The sequence below is a fragment of the Muntiacus reevesi genome, chromosome 12 (assembly GCF_963930625.1).
Source record: "Muntiacus reevesi chromosome 12, mMunRee1.1, whole genome shotgun sequence".
Taxonomy (NCBI): Eukaryota; Metazoa; Chordata; class Mammalia; order Artiodactyla; family Cervidae; genus Muntiacus; species Muntiacus reevesi.
In genome coordinates, this window is record NC_089260.1 from 19,395,093 (window position 1) to 19,417,786 (window position 22,694).

General features: G+C 38.3%; 1 protein-coding gene across 2 annotated transcripts in view; it reads left to right on the plus strand.

The window, feature by feature from the left end:
* ATP6V1C1 (ATPase H+ transporting V1 subunit C1) overlaps nt 1-20,991 on the plus strand; it is a 37,175-nt gene extending 16,184 nt beyond the window's left edge. For both annotated transcript variants that reach the window (XM_065902689.1, XM_065902688.1), the window contains exons 4-13: nt 3,477-3,562; nt 6,246-6,340; nt 8,004-8,095; nt 9,363-9,461; nt 11,321-11,389; nt 15,539-15,631; nt 15,724-15,817; nt 17,257-17,354; nt 18,540-18,666; nt 20,057-20,991. In XM_065902689.1, the coding sequence (XP_065758761.1) occupies nt 3,477-3,562; nt 6,246-6,340; nt 8,004-8,095; nt 9,363-9,461; nt 11,321-11,389; nt 15,539-15,631; nt 15,724-15,817; nt 17,257-17,354; nt 18,540-18,666; nt 20,057-20,152 (949 nt within the window). In that variant the 3' untranslated portion in view covers nt 20,153-20,991. The remainder of the gene's footprint in view (nt 1-3,476; nt 3,563-6,245; nt 6,341-8,003; nt 8,096-9,362; nt 9,462-11,320; nt 11,390-15,538; nt 15,632-15,723; nt 15,818-17,256; nt 17,355-18,539; nt 18,667-20,056) is intronic.
* Nucleotides 20,992-22,694: the final 1,703 nt, after the last annotated feature.

Genomic DNA, 22,694 nt, shown 5'->3' on the forward strand with positions numbered 1-22,694 from the left:
ACACATGTGCCAATGCAGGAGATGTAAGAGATGTGGGTTTGATCCCTGGGTGGGAAAGATCCCCTGGAGGAGGGTGTGGCAACCCACTCCAGTATTCTTACCTGGAGAATCACCATGGACAAAGGAACCTGGCAGGCTGTGGTCAATAGAGTCGCACAGAATTGGACACGACTGCGGTAACTTAGCATGCACACACACAATGATGTACTCCCGAGGTGAAAGGTCAGTTCAGAACCAGTTTTACTGTTGAATTAGGCAAGAAATAATGAAAACCTCAAGTAAGAGGAAGCATTAAGTGATAAAAATGGAGAAGAGAGGATGAAAGCAAAAGTAACAAATTTGCTGTTAAGGCTAATAATTCCTTGTATAGAGCAAATGTGAAAGTAATTATTGATGATACTCTCAAAAAACTGACCCATGGTAAGAATTGTCTCTTGGTTTCTTAATGTAAGTTTTTAATTAATAAAAGGGTTTGAGGAAGCTTTCTGTGGTTGCCACCTTGAGGTGATTGTCCTTTCTGCTGTCCCTCCTACCTCATTACAGTGTTCAGTCATGACAAGGAAAGAGACACTGGGAAGGGAGGCTCCTGGAAGTGTAATTATCAACACTTACTTGGAACCTTATTCATCACCTCGATAGCTTTCTAGATTTTTCTTTAAATCATCAGCAGGACGTCCTGAATATAGTAAAACATTGGCGCACGTTTTTTAGGAAATGAAGTGTCAGGCAGATGCAGTTCTTATGCACTGTTCTGCAATCTTGTCCTTATCAGTCTCCCTGAAAGATTTGAGGAATTTAAAAAATCATATAGTTCTTAGACTTTGGTAGAATTGATAGATGCTAGCTTGTAGTGTTACAGTTTTTTAAGTTTGAACATTGTGGTGGAGTAGATTATATAGTTTGTACTTTTTCAGTGGTCTAACTGTTAGAACTTTTTTTTTTTTTCTTTTTAAAGGTGACCATATGTCATAGCTACTCTTGTAGAGATGCAGAGGGAGATTGTGAATTTCTGAGTTATGTAATGTTAAGTTGATAAATTTGATATCAGACAGTTTTACACTCGAACTGTTTTCTGTGGTAAATCTGCACTTTTTTTTTTTAATTGAAGTATAGTTATTTGCAATGTGAACATGCACATTTTGAATGTTCATAGTACATGGTTCTGTTTGCAAGATGCTCCTCAAGTTATATGGGACTAATGGTTCATCTTGGAAGGAATGGGTGAATTTTGGAGATACAGCCAAGTGTGTGTACAGATCCCAGGTTTAAGCATGTTGAAGACTTATAGTTTACATCATATTTTTTTCTGAATTTGTTGCACTTTCTTAGGATTGAGGTCTTTCAGCTTAGGTTTGTCATTCACATTTTGTCCTTCTGTTGCCTTTTCCTGGCCCTCTGGTTCATGTTGCAGGAGTTTCTTAATTTGTCTTCCAGTTTACACTCCCTGCCATTAAACACAAAAGTCATTAGAGAAATTGTCCCAAATCCTGACCATGTTTGTTACGCCTCTTCCTGCTGACTGCCATCAGAGGCGATCCACCTGCAGTCTGACCCCAGCTTGCCTTCCTAGCCCAACCTCCCTTTCTCCCCAGCATGACACTGTAGACTGTCTGGACCCTTTCTCATTCATTGCTTTTCTTTCTCCAGATCTTGACTCATACGATGCCCTGTGGCAAGAATGTACATTCTTCATGCTTAATCAGCCTTTCAAAACCATTCCTGTCCTTCACTGCCCTGCTCTTGATCCATTATGCCTTTTTGATTACAGTCGCTGGAAGTGAAATCTTTCTCCTTTATGCATCTCTGTCTGTAACCTGGCCATCTCAGATGTCACTCACCACAGATTTGCTTTGAATTTAGTCATCTGTCTTTTTTGGTATTAATGTTTCTCCATTTCAATTTTAAGCATTGGGAAGCTAGATGGTTTTGTCTTATATACTTAGGCATCTTTTAATTTCATGACTGGTGATTACAGCCATAAAATTAAAAGATGTTTACTCCTTGAAAGGAAAGTTATGACCAACCTGACTGCATATTAAAAAGCAGAAACATTACTTTGTCAACAAAGGTCGGTCTAGTCAAGGCTATGGTTTTCCCAGTAGTCATGTATGGATGTGAGAGTTGGACCATAAAGAAAGCTGAACACTGAAGAATTGATGCTTTTGAACTGTGGTGTTGGAGAAAACTCTTGAGAGTCCCTTGGACTGCAAGGAGATCCAACCAGTCCATCCTATAAGAGATCAGTCCTGGGTGTTCATTGGAAGGACTGATGTTGAAGCTGAAACTCCAATACTTGGACCACCTGAAGGAAAGAACTGACTCATTAGAAAAGACCCTGATGCTGGGAAAGATTGAAGGCAGGAGGAGAAGGGGGCGACAGAGGATGAGATGGTTGGATGGCATCACCGACTTGATGGACATGAGTTTGAGTAAACTCTGGGAATTGGTGATGGGCAGGGAGGCCTGGTGTGCTGCGGTTCATGGGGTTGCAAAGAATCGGAGAGAGCTGTGCAGCTGAACTGAACTGAACTTGTATATCCCATCCATGGCCCATAGGTGGGCAAGGAACGGGGAAGGAACACAGAACACCAGAATCAGGATGACAGATTTCTGTCACTGCTCTGCCAGGAACTGGTTTTGTGACTTTTGGAACTAAATCACTTATTGTCTTTATACTTGGGTGTGTTTACAAAGTGAAGGGGTTGACAAGGTGATGCGGAGTTGCTTCAGTAGTTTGGCACTGTGGTTTGTTTCCTCTTTCGCATTGAGCAGGAGGTCCCGTGGACAGAGGAGCCTGGCGGCCTGTAGCCCATGGGGTCACAAACGAGGCAGACATGATTTAGCAACTAAACAACAACAAAACGAATCTCAAATAGTAGATGCTCAGTAAGTAGGTAATGAATAAATAATGTAGGACTGCACTGTTGCTTGTATCCTGTTGCCTGTCGGATCCCTTTTGTCCTGAGGGGAAGCACGCATCTGATGAATGCAGGCTCCTGCTTCCCACTTTGTTCTTGCAGGGCGGTGAGATCTGTTGCACACTCCTTCAGCTTACCCTTGCCAACATTCCACTACTTTCTTTCCAGACTTGATAAACATATTGCAGGTGGTCCCCTTAAAACTACAGTTACTCAGTTGAGTTTCACATATAATAAAATCTTGGTTCAGTTTGTCCTTAACATTATTTTAAAAGTTAGGCCCAGTTTTTTTTTTTTTCCCATTTATTTTTATTAGTTGGAGGCTAATTGCTTTACAATATTGTAGTGGTTTTTGCCATACATTGACATGAATCAGCCATGGATTTATATGTGTTCCCCATCCGGATTCCCAGGACCAGTTGTTTAATATTATTATACAGATGGTGTAACAGAAACAAAGAGAGTCAAATTCATGTGTTCATGGAACGTGTTCATTTTGGAGCATGGAATTTAGGTTGTTTTCCTGAAAGTGACCACTGATTTTTTTTTTCTCCTAAGGGTGGTTAAGAAAGTTGCTCAGTATATGGCTGACGTATTGGAGGACAGTAAAGATAAAGTTCAGGAGAACCTGTTGGCCAATGGAGGTAAGCTAATGTTTCATGATCTGATATTGACTTCGGTAAGGTGAACGACATAAAAAAGATCTATAGATAAGGGTATTAAATGCAGTAGGAAGCCATTAAAATAGAATTATTATTAACAATTTGATTATACTGCCAGTTGCATTCTGTCCTCTGAAACACCTCTCATAAGACAGTCCTAAATAATATATAGTGTGTGGTTTTTTTTTTTGAATATGAATCCTTCCAAAAGCAGTATCATAAGAATTTACCTTAGTTCTTTCCAGGATCTACCTGTCAGTTCCACTTAAAAGTGTGTTTCTGAGTTATGTGTCTCAGCATTGTTCCAGTTGAATACTTGAAGTTTTCTCTAGCTTTTTGTATTTAATTGTGTCCAACTACAGAAGCTTTAGAGTAAAAATTATTAATCTTATTTCAGAGTAATGCCTCTTCCCCTCACATTTCATATGGCATTTCTTTAGTACCCATAGAATAGTCTACTACTGACCTGTCAATAGCTAGAAACTAATATTTACATAAAGTTTACTCTGTGTAATAATAGCTTTATAAAGATGGTTTCAACTGCATCATTGTCACTTGTCCTTGCATTTGTTGTTTTCTCCTGAAATATCAGTTTAGCATGTGTTTCATTTTCAATTTAGTTCAGTTCATTCGCTCAGTCGTGTCCAACTCTGTGACCCCATGAACTGCAGCACGCCAGGCCTCCCTATCCATCACTAACTCCCAGAGTTTACTCAGACTCATGTCCATCGAGGCAGTGATGCCATCCAACCATCTCATCCTCTGTCATCCCCTTCTCCTGCCTTCAATCTTTCCTAGCATCAGGGTGTTTTTCAGTGAGTCCGTTCTTCACATCAGGTGGCCAAAGTATTGGAGCTTCAGCTTCAGCATCAGTCCTTCCAGTGAATATTCAGTACTGATTTCCTTTAGGATTGACAGGTTGGATCTTTAATGATATGTCATTAAATTAAGAAATAGTCCTTTCCTCTCTCTCTGTCCTGTAGCCTACTGTGGTGGGTCACTATGATAAATTAACATTTGTTAGGTAGAGCTCTGGGTTCATAGGATGGTGAGCCACAGTTCAACGAATGACCACAGGGGAAAGAGAAAGAGAGAAGTTTATTACTCATAGGTCCTAGAGGGAGGGGAGCAATGCAGGGAGGTCAGGGTGGTGTGCAGACAGGAAGAACAGTAGGACCTGGAGCACATACCTTTATTAGGGTCCATGGGTGGAGTGATTTGGGATTCCCAAGCCAAGTCTTGATTGGTCAATTCAAACTGAAAAGGGGAATTTTGATTAACTTTGAAGAGCCGTATGCATGCTCAGTCGTGTCTGACTCTTTGCAACCCCATGGACTACAGCCTGCTAGGCTCCTCTGTCCATGGGATTCTGCAGACAAGAATACTGGAGTAAGCTGCCATTTCCTGCCCCAGGGGGTCTTATCTGAAGAGTCCACTAGCAGGAGAGGCCCTGGGCAGCAGGGGAGAATGCTTATCAAAGGTTGGTATCAGAAGTCAAACCAGGAGCTGAGCTTACACTTACTTGTGATTGCAGGCTGTTATCTAAGGCTGTTAGCCAGGAGGGCTGTTATCTAGTGTGATTTCTAGGCCCCTGCTGGCTACTTGGCCACGTAAGATGGATGCCAAGGCAGCAGTATGGAGGTTTGGCTAAACTCTCAATGGTCACTGTATTTTAAATTCAATGTTTCTCTAATCTCATTTCTTTCCCTTGCAAATCATAGATGTTCAGTAAGTACTTAATCAGTTAAAAACAGTTAGTAAGTTATTTTTGCTCTCTGTTAAGATAGCAACCCTGACCTGCTTACTGTTTCTGTTAATGAGTGGCTGGGGCAGAAGGACGGGAGTTAGATGTGTTAACTTGGGTGCCTTCGCTGATCTCCAGGTACTTGATGAACTAGGGCAGTCAGTCTACTTGGCAGAATGGGGAGGTCATAATCTAGGGGACATTGCACCCAAAACTGTTTATGAAAATACCAGATATGTTGCTGACTTGCTGGTATTCTGTCAGGAGGAGTTGAGAAGAGAAGATATTTTCATATGAATTACTTCTGCCAGTTAACTATAATTGACATTTGAGTTCTCTGACCTTGATCCCATCAGGCTTGAGGGATAAAGTCATCTTGACTACCAGACTTCCAGGGAATTAGTTGTTGAGTTTCTCTTTGGCTTTGCATTTTTTATTCTTTTCATTTGAAAGTGAAAAGGTCCATGTTTTGAATATTACTGAAATACAGACTCCTAGAAACAGTCATCACATGGTTTTAACAGACAAGTTCATTTTCAGTTTGTTTGGGTAAGTTGCAAAGAAATAACATACTTTTGTCAAATTCTTCTTATTGAGACACTTTGCAGTAGCTTCTCAAACTGTGTCTCTTTCACCTTCCCATGTATCGTGGGTATGTACATATTCCATTTATTAAGTCATCAAGTTAGAAGGAGCGTTTTAATATATATGTTAAATTTTGAGTAAGGAGAAGAGAATTCAGTCAGATTACAGGTAAAAATTTTGATTAATCCATGTTACCTTATACAGTCCCACATTTATTTAACCTTCACAAATGATGATATCTTTACTGATTTCTTAATGCCAATTTTGGCATTACTGTGTAGCAAACTATAAAAAATTCTATTGCTTCTCAGTAATTAATTTCTTCCCTTATTTCAGTTGACTTGGTTACTTATATAACAAGGTTTCAGTGGGACATGGCTAAATATCCAATCAAGCAGTCCCTGAAAAATATTTCTGAAATAATTGCCAAGGTAAGATAAAAAAATGACACAGGTAGGACACATTGATTTATAGTGATTCTATTTATTTTATAAGTATTTAACTATTAAGTACTCTAGATTTTGACAAGGCAGCTTAATTGTATGTGACTCACTGCAACTTTACTTAAAAAAGAAAGTTGTCAGAAAAGAGTAAAACTCTCACATGCACATTATCCACATGTGTAGTTTGTTTTTTTAAGTGGTTAAGTTAAAGGTTGCATCAACAATGTTTGAGTAAGAAAAGTAACTTTAAAATTATAAATTTTAAGCATAACTGATATCACATAGAATTAGAAATTGGAGTTGATTAGAGATTTACAAATCATTCAGATATATGATATATACACTTAAGTATGTTTACGTACAGTACTGATTCAGATTAAACTTTAGGTATTCTCTGACGCCTTCTCACGTTCAGTATTGATTCCCTACTCAGAAAAATTGCCTGTATTCTTGTACTGAGTGATTTTATGAATGGTTTCAGGGAGTCCACAGGTGTTGAAAGTCCATCCATGAGCTCACTAAACTAAGAGTCCCTTTTACGTTGCAAAGTCCTTGAGCTTGAAAGAAAAATGTAAAAGTTTTACCTGAAACTGTAATGAGGCCATAGACAAGGACCTATTCACTGTTTGACAACATATCTATGACCTGGCTAGGATGAACGGTACAGTTTAAATCATTTGGACAAACTTCCTTAGCTTCAACTGACTTTATTTGTACGTTGTGCCCTGCGGTTAAGTTCAGTTCAGTCACTCTTTGCGACCCCATGAATCGCAGCACACCAGGCCTCCCTGTCCATCACCAACTCCTGGAGTTTACTCAGACTCATGTCCATCGAGTCGGTGATGCTCTGTGGTTAAATGTAAATAAATAGTCTATCAAGGATTTTAACTCAGGGTCATATAATTTAATGAAAATGAGTAGTCAGATAATATAAAGTGGTGTTCTTATTATGACTGAGCATTATTTTCTTTTAATCCTTATGAAGGATTTAGTCATCATCTTCCTGATACTATTATAGATGAGGAAACAAGCTCAGAGAGGTGAAGTGATTTACCCCAGAGTGCCACACAGCTGATAATGGTAGAGCTAAGTTGAAATTAGTTCTTCAAATGTTAAATCTACTGCTTTGTGTTTTCTCCTTAAATTGTTAGTAGTTTTAATCATCTTTTTGAAAAATCAGCTTGTGTAACATTTATAAATAAGTTGAAGCAAAATTTTAATTTCATTGCAAAAATGTTTTGTGTAAGAATGGTGGTGTTATAAACAGCAAAACTCTGTATGATTTCGTTCCTTTGGAAATTAACTCTTTAGACTTGTGTATTAAAACCTTTTAATCAGTCGTGTCTTTAATCAGTGTCCTAGATTTCATTTACATGGTTTAAGAATACAGTAACAATAATAAAAATACATGTAGACTAAAACATTATCTTTAGTAGGAAAGATTATATGAAAGTTCCCATAGTTACTAAAAATGAAGTAGGTTATTTTTTTAATGACCTTTGAAAATAATGCCTTTAAAATAATAGAATATTCTTACATCAGGAACTAGTGGTGGGTTTGTTTTTTAAAGTTTAAGCACAACTACTTTAATTGTATTACTAAAGGCAGATTTAGGAAGATTCTCTCTACTTCTCTTCTTTCTTCTGTAAAGGGTGTGACTCAGATTGACAATGACCTGAAATCTCGAGCATCCGCATACAACAACCTGAAAGGGAATCTTCAGAATTTGGAACGAAAGAATGCGTAAGCATGTCAACTATATGTGAATAATTTAGAATTGGAGAAGCACTGTGGCACAGGGGTCCCCAACCTCTGAAATCTAATGCCTGATAATCTGAGCTGGAACTGATGTAATAATACTAGAAATAAAGTGCACAATAAATGTAATGGGCTTGAATCATCCTGAACCACCCAGCCCCGCCTCCCTAGTCCATGGGAAAATTGTCTTCTGTGAAACTGGTCCCCAGTGCCGAAAATGTCAGGGACCATCACGTAGCGTACACTGGATAAACTGTTTTTGGGGTTTTAGTACGTTCCAGTTTGTGCCATTTCTATAGTCAGATGGTGTTTTTTCACTTCATGGAGAAAAAGTCATTAATTCAGGCTAGTCAAAACAGATGTGAGGCTGATTTATTATGCTCGTTTCATACATACTACTGAGCTGGGTCCTGGTTTATCCTTTATCCATCTGAGTTTTCACTGTAAAAATTATCTAAAGTTAATTGTTTTAAATTAAATCATAATTTAATTACATAGCAATTATCTGCTGCTTAAAAGAATTCTATAGGAAAATCCTTTTTTATGTAATTCTCATTCTTTATCTGTTTTCCAATCTGTTTCCATTTTTATCTCTTTTTATGTTTCAATTTTTTATGTTAGGTTTTCTTAAAATAGAACACTCTTCTTTTGGTTGATCTCACTGTAGTATGACTACCACAAGTGTTGCTTTAAGCACTTAACTCTTCAAGGTATACATTCGTATCCCAGAGGCAGAATTGACTTGTCCTGTCAGGGGTACAAACAGGGCAAGTCATTTTCAGTGTGAAATCTACTGGGCGACCAAATGAAGACTTGGCATTCAGAGTTGATTGTTGGGCTAACCAAAATTAATACCCAAGGAGAGGGAGGAAAATCAAAGGTTGTGCTTAGATGATACGATTTCATAATTATGGTGAGGTAGACTTTAATTGATGCCTAATGAGTAACACTTTCCCAGTCAAGACATTATATATGTAATCAAGAGAAGAGCTGAGTTATAATAATTAAAACAAACACAAAGGGAGACACTAGAGGCACATTCTGATAAAAATTTGCATTTCTTTGGGTTTAGTTACGGGAAATATTCAGCTAAATTTTGGCTTCTTGATATATCAAATAAAAATGTTAACTCAGGCTAATCCCTCTCAAGATGTATGTATAGTATATGTACCTTTCCTTAGTCTGCTGTATCTTTACTTGTGTTATGGAACCACATAATTATCAGCCTGATGATCTTTCTCTTATTCCTTAGAGGGAGTTTGCTAACTCGAAGTCTAGCAGAAATTGTGAAGAAGGATGACTTTGTTCTTGACTCAGAGTATCTCGTCACATTACTGGTTGTAGTTCCCAAGTATGTCTTTTCATTACAGAAGGTTTTTACTTATTAAAATACAAGAAAAATGTTAGTGTCTGATACTGTAATTTGAAGTTTTCCACAAAACCCAAGTGTAAATGGAATATCACCTTGTCATTTGTTGTGTCAACCAACATATACTCATATGGCGCATACAATGGAGTTTAGTTCGTAGCCTGGTAATGGAGATGTCAGTTATAAATTGAGATTCTAAATCAAGTTCAACTTAGTAGAGTTGACCCATTAAAAAATTAAATATTGCTAAACTATTGGATTTTTTAAAAAAATACTGTTTTTAGATATTTTAAAATAGGAAGTTCTTTGTTTTTGTGAAAGATCTTTATGATTGATTAGGATGAATTAAGCTCTCTAAGAAGGAAAGGTTTGGATTAGATCAAAGGTTAGCATATCTTTTACATAAAAGGCCAAATAGTATTTTACCCTTTGCAAGCCATATGGTTTGTGACACAGCTACTCAACTCTGCCACGTCAGCTTTGTGGTTGTAGCTGAAAGCAGCTATCCCCGGTGTGTACGTGAAGATGTGGCTGGTGTCAGTAAAACTTTATTTACATAAACAGATACAGGTTATGGGCATAGTTTGGGTCAGATAATTCTTTGAAATCTCCTCTAGATTAGGCCTTCTGTATTAATTAACATTTGGGCATAGTTAATCTTGATAAAATGAAATCTTTGGAAGATTAGAATTCTGTGTGGGTGGGTGCGGAAAACACTGTTAATGGTTTCATTTCTGACCTGCACTGAAATCTTACCATCAGGAAATCATTGGGGGATCCAAACTGGCATGGGAGATTTGGGGACTCTTCTCAGCATTATTTATAAAGTCTTCTTTTGCTGTGCTCTCCATTTTTATCTGGTTAGGAAACTGGGAATATAGGAAAAGGATGCCTCCTGGAAAGGGGTGCGAAAGCACCTCTGTTGAATTTACAGCGGTGACAGTATCACCTGATTTTTGCCTTTCCCTGCTTACTGCAGAAAAGAAAATGCTGATTATTTTTGAAAAATTTCTCTGTATTTGTGTTTTTATGCTATGCAGGGAAATAACCTTTGCCCAGATAAAAGATTTGTCTTTTGTGACCTGTGTTTAAAATTTGTGTTTAAGACAAGAAGTTTTCTTAGTTTTCTGTACACTGTACTTGAAACCTAGGGTTGGACCTAGGGTACCTTGTATAATGGCTTATTTATTATCCTGGCTACGCACTGTCAATACAGTTCTTTATTTTTTATTGCAAACGTAATCCTCTCTTGCCATGCCCACGAAAGCCAGTGGTCTCTAGAGGAGGCTGTTGCACGATGATCGTGGCGGCCGGGTTTAGTGTCGCGTTTGGCTCAGTGCTTTCTGGTACCCTGTGCTTGCAGTAAACGTGCTTTCACCCAGCGATTCTTCGTGGCCACTGAATGAAAATGTTAGTGATTTCAGCATGGCTTCTCTCTTCTCCCTCTCTCTCTCATTTCTTTCTCTTTCTTCCTTCTTTGCTTGCTTGCTTTTTTTTTTTTTTTTTTTTAGTGAGGTAATATAAATTAACCCTAAAGTTTGAAAATAATTTCAAATCTCCATTTTGCTTTGCTTCTTTTCCAAACTGAGTTCTAGGGTGTGCCTCTCTTGCAGTAGTTACTGGATGTAAGAGATGGTGAGCTGTGTTTCCTTCTTACCCACTCAGTGGATTTGAATTCATTCTCTGTAGGAAACTTGATTTTTCCTTTGTCAGATAGATTTGAGATATACTTATTATAGTTGAATTTCCTATTTGTCCCATATTTTTTTTCTCTTTCTGGGTTTGGCAAGAAGTAGAACTTGTTTTTCTCTTCTAGTAACTTAATTGTACCTTTTCTGCAGGTTAAACCACAACGACTGGATTAAGCAGTATGAAACACTAGCTGAAATGGTAGTTCCAAGGTCTAGCAAGTAAGTAGTAGACTTAAAGCCTGCTCTTTCCTAGAATTCCTTTGATAGTTTGGGTGTTGGATTAGGAAATATCTATCTTTTCTTTGTGGTAAATTTTATAGTTTTGGAACCATCTTTTTCACCTAATAAATGAATTATATTAACTCTAGTTATTATAATTTTAGACTTGGAAGGGCTTTTGCACAGTCTTACCAACCCACTCATGTTGATAGATGTGGAAGTTTGAGGCCACAGAGCTGAAATGGTTTGCCCAGAGTCACATATCTCATAAGTGGCAGAGCTGTAACCAGAACCCAGGTCTCCAGTGTGGTACTTTTTCTGCTAGACAACCTTCTCAAGGTCCTTCAGTACATATCTCATACCTACTGTGTGTTTATAATTCCCCATTTATCTTGTTAAGGAAGTATACCAAAATGGCTACTAGGGTACTGTGTTGGTCTGCAGATATTTACTGTCACTTTCCAGTAAGCATAGAATCTACCTAATCTGTACTTTCCTTTGAAAAAAAAAATGTTAAGCCTTTTTGAACTTAGGGATTAATATTCATTGTCTAATTTGATATTTACAACAGTTCTGTGAAGTAGTTTGGGCAGTTGTTATACTTTTTCTAGTAGATGAAGTAAAAAATGCAGAAGAGTTAAGTTGCTGCCTAAAGCGTATGGCCTTAAAAGTGTCCAATGGCAAAGTTAGGACTAAAAATTCAGGTCTTTTCACTGCAAGTTGTGCACTCATGACACTATAGCATATCATCTTTTCCTGTATTCTGCCTTTCCGCATGAGATACTTGTCAAGGAAATATAAGTACAGTGTGTATGCACCCCCAGAGAATTCTTTTGTCTGTATATCCCTTAAGAGGTGTCAGCATGATGAAGGGAAAGTCTGGGACGTAGTGGAGAAGTGGTGTTAGTAAGGCCAGGCCCATGAAATATTTTCTTTTCCAGTTTCATTGTGTCATATGGGAGGTAGTTTAGTATAATGGGAAGAGTCCTGGACCCAGGGATCTTGAGTTCTTTTGCTGGTTCTGCTACCAACTTGCTGTGTGCCCTAAGGTAAGTCTTTTCACTGCTCTGGGCCTCATTTTCTTTGTAAAATGAGCATCACACATTATGAGGTCCTTTTAAGACTTGGTGAGATATATAAAGCAGGGATTCCCTGTTGGCTCAGTGGTAAAGAATCCTCCTGCCAATGTGGGAGACATGGGTTCAGTCCCTGGTCTGGGAAGATCCCAGATGCCATGGAGCAGCTGAGCCCGTCGTCACAACTACGAGCTCACACTTTGCAACTAGTGAAGCCTGCGTTCCTAGAGCTGGTGCCCTGCAACAAGAGAAGCCATCTTGGTGAGAAGCCCGAGCACCACGAGGAGGAGTAGCTCCTGCTCGCTGCAGCTAGAGAAAAGCCCTCGCAGCAGCAAGACCTAGCACAGCCGAAAAAATAAATAAGTAATTTTGGAAAGGTATATAAAGTAGAAGGTGATATGAATCTTATTGTTTCACAGATGTTGACTTTTTTTCTTTTTTTGAGAACAAAACCACAAACTTGTGCTCATTGTGAATTTTTTTCCCATTTTTGGGGAGTGCTTTCCATTCACACTGGCCCTTCACATGGTAAACTGAATATTGAGGTTGTGTCTTGATACTAGTTTTCCTCTGACGCTGTTTATCCAGACAGATGACACATTAAACCTTGTTCTTTGGAGACCGTTAAAGCCACAGAGATTGACCTGACATTTGGGAGCGGGGGTGGGGAGGAGGAGCGTGAGGACGCCGTGCACATGGCATGTCCTCCTGCGCTGTGGGGAGCCCGGCCTGAGTCCAGGGGAGTGGTGTGTAAGCCCAGGTTTACTCGGGAGGAAGGACTTTAGAAATATTACTTCAGAGATTTACATCTTTTGAAAATCACTTTAGTAGTTTAAAGGAAAAATTTCAGATGCTGCCAGTTGAGTATAGGCAGTACCTATTTTCTGAGTGACCCCAAGTGTCCACTGACCACCTGAGCACCTCCAGCTCTTCCTCACTCAGTGAAAACATCTGTTCATCTATTTAGCAGTTCTAAAGACTGATTTCAGATCACATCCTTGAAAAGGTATTTGAGTAGTCATTGAGAAAGGGCAGTAACTCAGCCATCCCTGAAGAGGATGGTTAGTTTATGTGAGGCAAACAAGTTTTAGTGAGTCAGTCTGAAATTTTATACACTGTTTAGGAAAGAGCTCTATGACCTAATGCTGGATTTTTTGCTTATCCTAATAACTGACATTTTAGAGTAATTACTATGTGCTAGTTATTGTTCTAAGTGCCTTATTTTAAAGTGAATTTTAAGTAGCAATACTGTCACTTGTTGCTTTTTGACACAATACTTGAGTGATTTACTCTTGGAAGCACTGAAGATGAAAGTGGACTTTTGAGGAAGAATAGATTGAAAAAGACCATCTTCAAACCCAAAGAAATAATTTCACTTAAACACATAAAATCTAGCTATTTGCAAAATGTTCTCCATAAATCTTGAAACGATTGGACCATGTGAAATCCTGCCGTCATTGGGTGGCTAAGTGCAAAGACATGTATAAATGCCGCATCAGAGTTCACACAGCCAAAAAAGTGGAGGCTAGACTGTTCTGCTTCTTTTTGTTGGAAAAACTGTTTAAAAAGAGGTGCTTTTCTCTTATAGCTTCATAATTACCGCTTAGCTGTTTGTCTTTCTACTTTTGCCTGTTCAGATAAACTGGTTGGGTCAGATCAGTGGTTGACTCTGGCCTTTTCTCTGTTGTGGGAAACAGCACCACAGACTGGGTGGTACTTCGCAGAAACTTCTTTGTTCAGGGAGCTAGAGCTCTAGATGAAGCAGAGGATGCTAGCAAGGAAGACCTAGAAAAAAACGACACTAGCCATTGGGCAGAGAAAAGTTTCATCTGTACTTTGGAGCTGGGTTTGCAAAGATAATTTATGAAGAAAAGCAGGAAAGATGGCTTTGGCAGTGAAATGGGTCAGTTGATTGGAGCAGAGCAGATGGCAAGACTGAGCCTTGGGAGAGAGGTAAGAAGAGAGTAGAAGAGCTCGTAAGCTCCAGAAGCACTGCCACGCTTGTGGGTGACTGAAAATGCCATGAGACAGCTGAAAAGCACTGGCTTGGTTTCGTCTTGGCTTGGTTACACGGGTGAGAATATACTGTTACTGCTTGTACACAACAGGAGAACTGAATGCAGAGAGTTTGGAGCGTCAGACCTGCAGCTCACAGACTGTTATCCCCACTTGGTTTCTGCATGCTCTCCCCCTTGGTCTCACCCTCAACCTCTAGAAAGGGTTTACGTCTGAAATCTTAAACTGTAGCTCAGCCTTCTTTCCATCTTTTTCACTGCCACCGAATCTGCCATTGTCCACACCGGTGGTCCCCACCCCTTTGTTTGCATGGGCCTTCAAAACGGCAGAGGACTAAAGTTTCAAAGATCAGCTGAGATTTTATAAGATCAGTTTAAGAGATGAATATGATATTGGTGGCATATTGTTAGTATCTGAGATTGCCTGTCAAGTTGGATTTGGCTGTTTTAATCCCAGTTTGCACATTACTGAGTCAGTTCTGCCAAACCTGAGTATCATTAAAGGTTTTTTTTTAAATTAAGTTCTGCCCACTTGGTAGCTGCCTTGCTTTGGATCTGATGGGCATCAGGTGCAAGAACTAAGCGTAATAGTCTCGAGAGGGCACATACTATAAGGGGTGGGCCAGGCCTCTGGGGGCAGGGCCGGGGAGAGGAGGGGAGAATTCAGATTCCAAACGAGAAGAGGGTGTTTAGCCACGAAGCAGGGAGAGTCTGGAAACCAACCAGCTGCTGGACAGTTTGTCCTTGGCTGGCCTGCTGCTGATAGATTCAAAATCATGGTTCTTAGAGTTTGAAAGCTTTTCTTGAGTTAATGCTTAATTTTGTTGGTTAGGAAGAAATGTACGAGGGGCCCATTAAGACACTGTAAGTAAAAACATAAAGACTGAGTGTCCTCAGTGTTTGAGGCAGTACAGACGAAAAGCACTGAGGGCTTCAGGAAGGGCTGCCATGCCTTTCCATTTGTTCCTCCTCCTCCCCCTGTTTCTGAATTCTGCCTTCACTGTGAATGTGAGCAATGAATGTAAAGCTTTAAATGGACTTGTCTTGTCTTTCTCTAGTGTTCTTTCAGAGGACCAAGACAGTTACCTATGTAATGTCACCTTGTTTAGGAAGGCAGTTGATGACTTCAGACACAAAGCCAGGGAAAACAAGTAAGATTGTTATTTAAATTTTTTTTTTAAATTTGCTAGATTACCTATACTTCCTGTGAACAATTTTGGTTTTCTTTTTTTTCCTAATTTAGATTCATTGTCCGGGACTTCCAGTATAATGAAGAGGAGATGAAAGCAGACAAAGAAGAAATGAACAGGCTTTCTACTGACAAGAAAAAGCAATTTGTATGTGTTTTTAATATTTAATATTATCAGTGTTAGGCAGAAGAAAAACTAGTACTGCTTTTCTTTAAAAGAAAAAACTTTTCTGGTTTAGATTTTAGTTTTTTTTTCTATTAAATAGTCAAAATGAGTTTTCTCTAAGCAAGCTGAGATCTGTGAATTGTTATCTTAAAATGTATATTTTAAAATTAATCCCTCTAAGTCCATATCAAAAGCTAATTTTAAATACAGTGTTTTGATTAATGCCCCTATAGCGAGGGGTCATTTTAGTTAAGTAATTGTTCTCTCTTTTCAGTAGGAAATTTCATTTTCTTGAGGCAGATTTTTTTTTTTTTTAATGCTGCAGTCTTTTACTGAAGGAATTTGTATTTAAACCATTGGTGACTTTAGTATGTTCTTGGCACAGTGGAGAACAGGGATGAAATTGTGAGTGAAAGATAGCATTGACTTTCTTGCCATCCTTAAGTAAAATACATAATAGAATCATTAAGAAATTAGAACATAATGATCAGGTCTTGGGGATCTAAGTCAACCCCATGATTTTACAGATGAGAAAACTAATACCTAGAAATATTAAATGACTTACTACATAACTATTTTTCCTTGTTCCTGAGAAATTGTTTGCAATTAAATTCTATTTTGAATGTATTAAATGCTTAACAGTATTGGATAGTAAATTTAGATATTTATACTTTGGTTTTCAAATCTATAGGACACTTCTATATTCTCTATCATTTTAAATGACTTTCACTAAAGTATATGCCTTTTTGAGAATTCCCTGGCAGTCCTGGTGGTTAGTACTCCGCACTTTCACTGCAGGGACCATGAGTTTGATCCCTGATCAGGCAACTAAGATTCTGCAAGCTGTGCAGCATGGCCCCCAGAAAGAAGAGTGCGCGCGCACACACACACACACACACACACACACACATACATGCACTGCTCACACACGCCTTTTTCTGTGTGGTGAGTAGAGTCAGTGGATATTTGTATCTACTGAGGTTACACAGTAGTAGCTAACCTTTTCATCTAATGTAAGGTAAAGTATCCAAGATATGAGAATAATGAAACATTTTTAAGGTCAATTACATTGTGATTAGGGCTTCCCTGGTAGCACAGCTGGTAGAGAATCCGCCTGCACTGCAGAAGACCTGGGTTCGATCCCTGGGTTGGGAAGATCCCCTGGAGAAGGGAATAGCTACCCACTCCAGTATTCTTGCCTGGCGAATCCCCATGGACAGAGGACCCTGGCGGACTACAGTCTATGGGGTTGCAAAGAGTTGGACTTGACTGAGCGACTAAGCACACAGACACATAATGTGATTGAATTCTCCTTAAGATTCTCACTGGATAGTCACTCCTTTAAAAATACTTGATTTATCTGATTTCTAACCACCATTTTCAAGACCAAATTTGTGGTAATTCTTTCTTTCTTTCTGCAGGGACCACTGGTACGGTGGCTGAAAGTGAATTTCAGTGAGGCGTTTATTGCGTGGATTCATGTGAAAGCTCTGAGGGTTTTTGTTGAGTCTGTTTTGAGGTAAAGAAAGCTCATTGAGAAACTTGGAACTAAAGAATGTGTAGATCCCTTGGCATTGCACCTCTTTATTGAAACACAGTCTGCTAATAGGACTTTGATTTGGGGAAACCAAAGGGCTACTCATGAGGGAGAGATTGTCAGTATCATACTGCTTATGACGTGCATGTTGGTCTTGCCCTTAATACCGAGTTTAGAGAAAGATTATGCTGCTGTGCTCTGGTTCTTTGCGTATGCTGTGCTTAAGTTAAACGCTTGAATATTAGTCAGTGTTTGTTTAAAAGACCTATCACATATTTTACATGTAGTTTGATACACAGTATACCTTATTTGAAGTCCTCGTTTCATAGTAGCCTAAAATATTTTATTACTTTGAGATACTTAAAATCTCAACCGTCTTGTGATGCTCTGTACATGTTGCTCATATTAGAAATAGTTCAAAATACTTATATGCCATCATGCTATTTGTAAATTTCTTTGAATTTCCATAGTAGATGGGTAATCTCATGCTTTTTTTTTTTTCATGTTCTTTATTATGATGAAGGAATCAATAGTTGACTGTCCATATTCTTGGGTTCCAAATCCATGGACTCAACCAACTGTGGATTGAAAATATTTGAACAAGAAATTCCAGAAAGTTCCAAAAAATAAAATTTCAATTTACTGGGCACTAGCAGTGATTTAGATAGCATTTGCATTTTATTTACAACTAATTACATAGCATTTACATTGTATTATAGGTAACCTAGAGATGATTTAAAGTATATGGGAGGATATATGTAGATTATATGCAAATCTTATACCATTTTATTTAAGAGACTTGAGCATTCTTGGATTTTGGTATTCACAGGGGTCCTGGAGCCAATTCCCTGCATATACCTAGTGACACTGTACTACGTTTACACATTATCACTGTCTGCTGAGGATGGTCATAAATTACCTTAAAAATTGAAGAGTAATTAAAAGTAATTCCTAGTAGACAGTTGGCTCTCATTTTAAATATTTCTAATGGACAGTGAGGACCAGAGAAGTTGTGAGTTTCTGAACTTGTAAAAGTGGATATTAAAATAAGGCCCCCTCTCCCCATTAACAGTGATTAAAGAAGAGTATGAGAATATTTGCTTTTAAACAGAAAATCTCTCCATATGTTTGCTTGTGTTACATCCTGTGTTTCTGCTTCCTTATAAGGTATGGCTTGCCAGTGAACTTCCAAGCAATGCTCCTTCAGCCCAATAAGAAAACAATGAAGAAACTAAGAGAAGTGTTATATGAATTGTATAAACATCTAGATAGCAGTGCAGCAGCTATTATTGATGTAAGTATTTATTAGTCTGGTAGAATAGGAACTGGATGAATTTCAGAAAAAATTATTGGAAGAAGATGTTATTTAATTGCTTTAAGATTCTCAATTTGTTAGTAAATAATTTACCTTGCTTACCCCATTTTGTAATAGTTGCTTCTCAGTATTTCTAAAAGCCAGTCATTATCCTGCTGTAGATCTGATGTTTATAGCTGTAGAAATACACACACAAGCAATGATACTAGTTGTTTACAAGAATTACAAATTGCAGAGAGGAAGAAAATAAGTCATTACTGTAACTTTATTTGGTAGAAGTAGCAGAGTCAATAGATGAGCATTTTTGAGGGAATTATCATTTCTCTAAAATGGTGTATATCTTTTTTTAAAACAAAAGTATGAACATTTATGCATACAAAAATGTGTGCTTTTTGTTGTTGCTGTTATTTAAAATTGTAGCAGGCTTTTATATTTTTTGTTTCAAATACCTTGCTGATATTTTTCCTCTAGTTTAGAATGGCAGTATTTCACATGTGCATTAGTTAGAACCAATGGGAGAAAAATCAAGGTTTTTTAATGGAAGAAAATGCAGGAAATGACTCTATTTTCATGGAATTGTTGATAATATGTGAACTCTTACTTAAGCATAATTTCATACCAGTAAATTCTTATAACATGCATACATACTAAGTGGTATCAGTAAAAATCACAGTTGGTTTCTTTTTATCCATCATTTTATAAGCCTTGTATCTCATAAACTCAATACCCCAAGCCTGAGACTAAACAAATAGTTTTGTAAGTGTGTAGAAAAGGACGGTGGAGTCACGGTTAAACCCACACAGGCTCTGAGGGCGGAGTGCTTGGATCTGGCGTTACTGCTCACTTGCTCTGTTTCCCAGGGCAGGTTAGCCTTTCTGAGATGGTTTCCTTATTTGCAAAATGAAGTTAACAAAGTCAAACTCAGATTAAATTAGGAAAAATGTATAAACTTAGCCCAGTTCATTAAGAAGCTACAAGCATACCTCATTTCATTGTGCTTCATTTTATTGAACTTTGCAGCTACTGCACTTTTTACAAATTGAAGGTTTATGGCAACTGTGCACTGTCAGATGATGGTTCTCATTTTTTAGCGATCAAGTACTTTTAAATTAAGATAGGTACATTGTTTATTAAGACAAAAGACCATTGCACACTTAGTATACTATAGTAAGTATAACCATATCATTTATATGCAATGGGAAACCAAAAAAGCCATGTGACTTGGCTTATGGTGACACTTGCTTAACTGCAGTGGTCTGGATCAGAATCTGCTATCTCCAAGGTATGCCTGTGAATGGTAATATTTTTTCTCTTTTTCTTTTTCATTTCTCTAAGTGCTTAATTGAATAATCATATGATTTTTCCATAGGCTCCTGTGGATATTCCAGGCTTAAACCTGAGTCAACAGGAATACTACCCCTATGTGTACTATAAGATCGATTGCAACTTGCTGGAATTCAAGTAAAATGAGCCCTGCAGACAGCCCTGTCCTCGTGTGGGTGTCGGGGTTTGCTGACAGACACAGGCTGCAGTAGGGCCGCACTTCTAACTCTCTTTTACCCCTTGCTTGCTTCTCACCTCCTCTCCTAGGCGCCTTCTCTAGTAGCGGTCCATTTTGCAACATTTTCTTTTTAAAAGGAAACTGTATGTCTTGTTTCTTTTTATTGATCAGGTCTGTAAATGTGTACTGAAAAAAAAAATCAGAGTTTATTTATGAACTGAATAGTTTATTTAAAAAGAAAGTCTTTCCTCATCCATATTGTGGTATGCATTAATTCCATTTGTTACTATTGTGACAAAAGCCTTGTTTACAAGGAAATGGTGTAAACAGTTATGCCATTTTGTTCACTGTATTTCGTAGACATAATTGTTTAATAGTTACTGAATCGTGATGTAAAGAAATGTGACAATATTCAGGTATGTGCTTTCTGAATGTTTCAAATTACAATCTCTGAGCACTGTTGACACCCACAGGAGAGAATAAAATTACCTGTGCAAAGGTGGGTTGTGGTGTGCCTAACTTCCAAAGAGTACGGTTCAGTTTGAGAGCTTAATAAACGGTGTCATAGCTGACTCCCTGTGCCGTTTTCAGGATTGTGCTATATATACCAAGAGGTGACCATCGTGTCTGACTTGTGTGGTTATTCAAGTGTGCCAAATCTGGGTCAGAGAGCAGCAATTGGAAGATTATTTTTGAACATGTGATGGGGTATTTATATTTGCACACTAGACTTTGGGGTATCTCAATTAGGAAGTAGGGCCAGTTTTGAATAAAGTTTAGTAGAACTCTGCTTTAGTCGTTTATTTTGTCTTAAGTCCTTATTTTATGTGTGTTTTTAAAGATTGTTAATTTTGCCTTCATTTTGACATCAGTGTTATTTTTGATACAGTTTGAAAAGAGGCATGGCTAGCCTTACAGATATCTGGGATGAGACGTAGGTTAGTGTCCTGAGTGAGTGTTTGGAAGCAGGTTTTGTGGCTGTGCTCCTTTTATTATGCCCCACACGCTTGTAAGTGAAAGAGGTTTTTACATTTTAAGGGCATTTCTAAACTATCATATTCCACCTAGAAAATTGGCCTCCTAAATCTGTTTGGTTTCAAAATTGTATATTGTTAAGTCAGAAGTAATGGTTAACTTCAAACAAATCTAGACTTCCATAAAGTAAAACGTGAGGCCACCCCTCCAGCCCCCTCAATTTCTTCTTTGCAAGGAAGTTTTTACATAGTTTCTCAGGTTTTCTCCTGTATCTCTATAACATACATATCCACACATGGTTTATTTTTAAACAAAAATAGGATCATACCACACATACTCTGTCACTCACTTTTTTGCTTACCTAGTGTTCGTTGTTGTTTGGTCACTCAGTCGTGTCCGACTCTTCAGAACCTAAGATTTCTGACTGCCTGCTCTTTCTCTTCCTCCCGTGCCCCCAGTCTCCAGTGGGCACTGAATGACTGAGGCAAGCACATTCCATAATCTCTTTTCAAAATAGACAGTGATGTGGAAAAGGCATGGAGTATGGGTCATCAGATAATGAACTGTGTCACTCTTTGCCCAGAACACTTGGATGATGTGTCCAGGTGTTCCGTGCTAGTTTTTATAGCCTACGTTATTCAGCCTGGAAGTTTTTTTCCTACTTGCTGGAGTCGCTCTTAAGCACACAGTGTGTTCTAGATGGAGCTTTCTGAATGAGCATATATCAAGTAGTACCTTTAAAGTAATACTGTGTATGTAACGGATACTCAGCAGATGTGAACTTTGCTCTCACTGTAAATGGCCCCAAATGTTGGAAATTAACATACACACAAGGTTAAAAGGGCTTCCCAGGTGGCACTAGTGGTAAAGAACCTGCCTGCCAATGCAGGAGATACTGACTTGGGTTCTGTCCCTAGGCCAGGAAGATCTGGAGGATCCCATGGACAGAGGAGCCTGGTGGGTTACGGTCCATAGAGTCGCAAAGAGTTGGACAGAAGTGAAGCGACGTAGCACGCACACACAGGGTTAAAAATTGTATACATAAATGTTATGGAACAGCTTATAATGAAAACCTTGCTGGCCTTTAGAAAAAATGTGGTTATTGTTTCCTGTTAACATTAGTAAAAGCTGGTTTGTCCTAGAAAGTCTATAACAGTATTATGTTCTAGAGGAAATCTTGTCTCTAAATTGAAGTTTATGCATTTCAGTATTGTAAACTTTTTTATGGTCTTTGCTAGTGTAGATAGCTTTATTTTAATATATGAGTGTAATTCTGGCCTCTTTAAAAAAGGGTAATACGACACATCATAACTATTTTATTTACTGGCAGATTTACCCATAGAATATTCTTAGATCCGAGTCCAGTGACTTGTGAGAGGAAAAAGGAAACAGAATAAAACCATGGAAGTGATTAGCAGTAGAGAATACCCCGTGGGATTGTTTAGCTAGTTTAAAAAAATGAAATTGAGGCGAAACAGGACAACACCCTTCATATCAAGAATGGTCAAAATAACGCAAGAAGAAAAAAGTT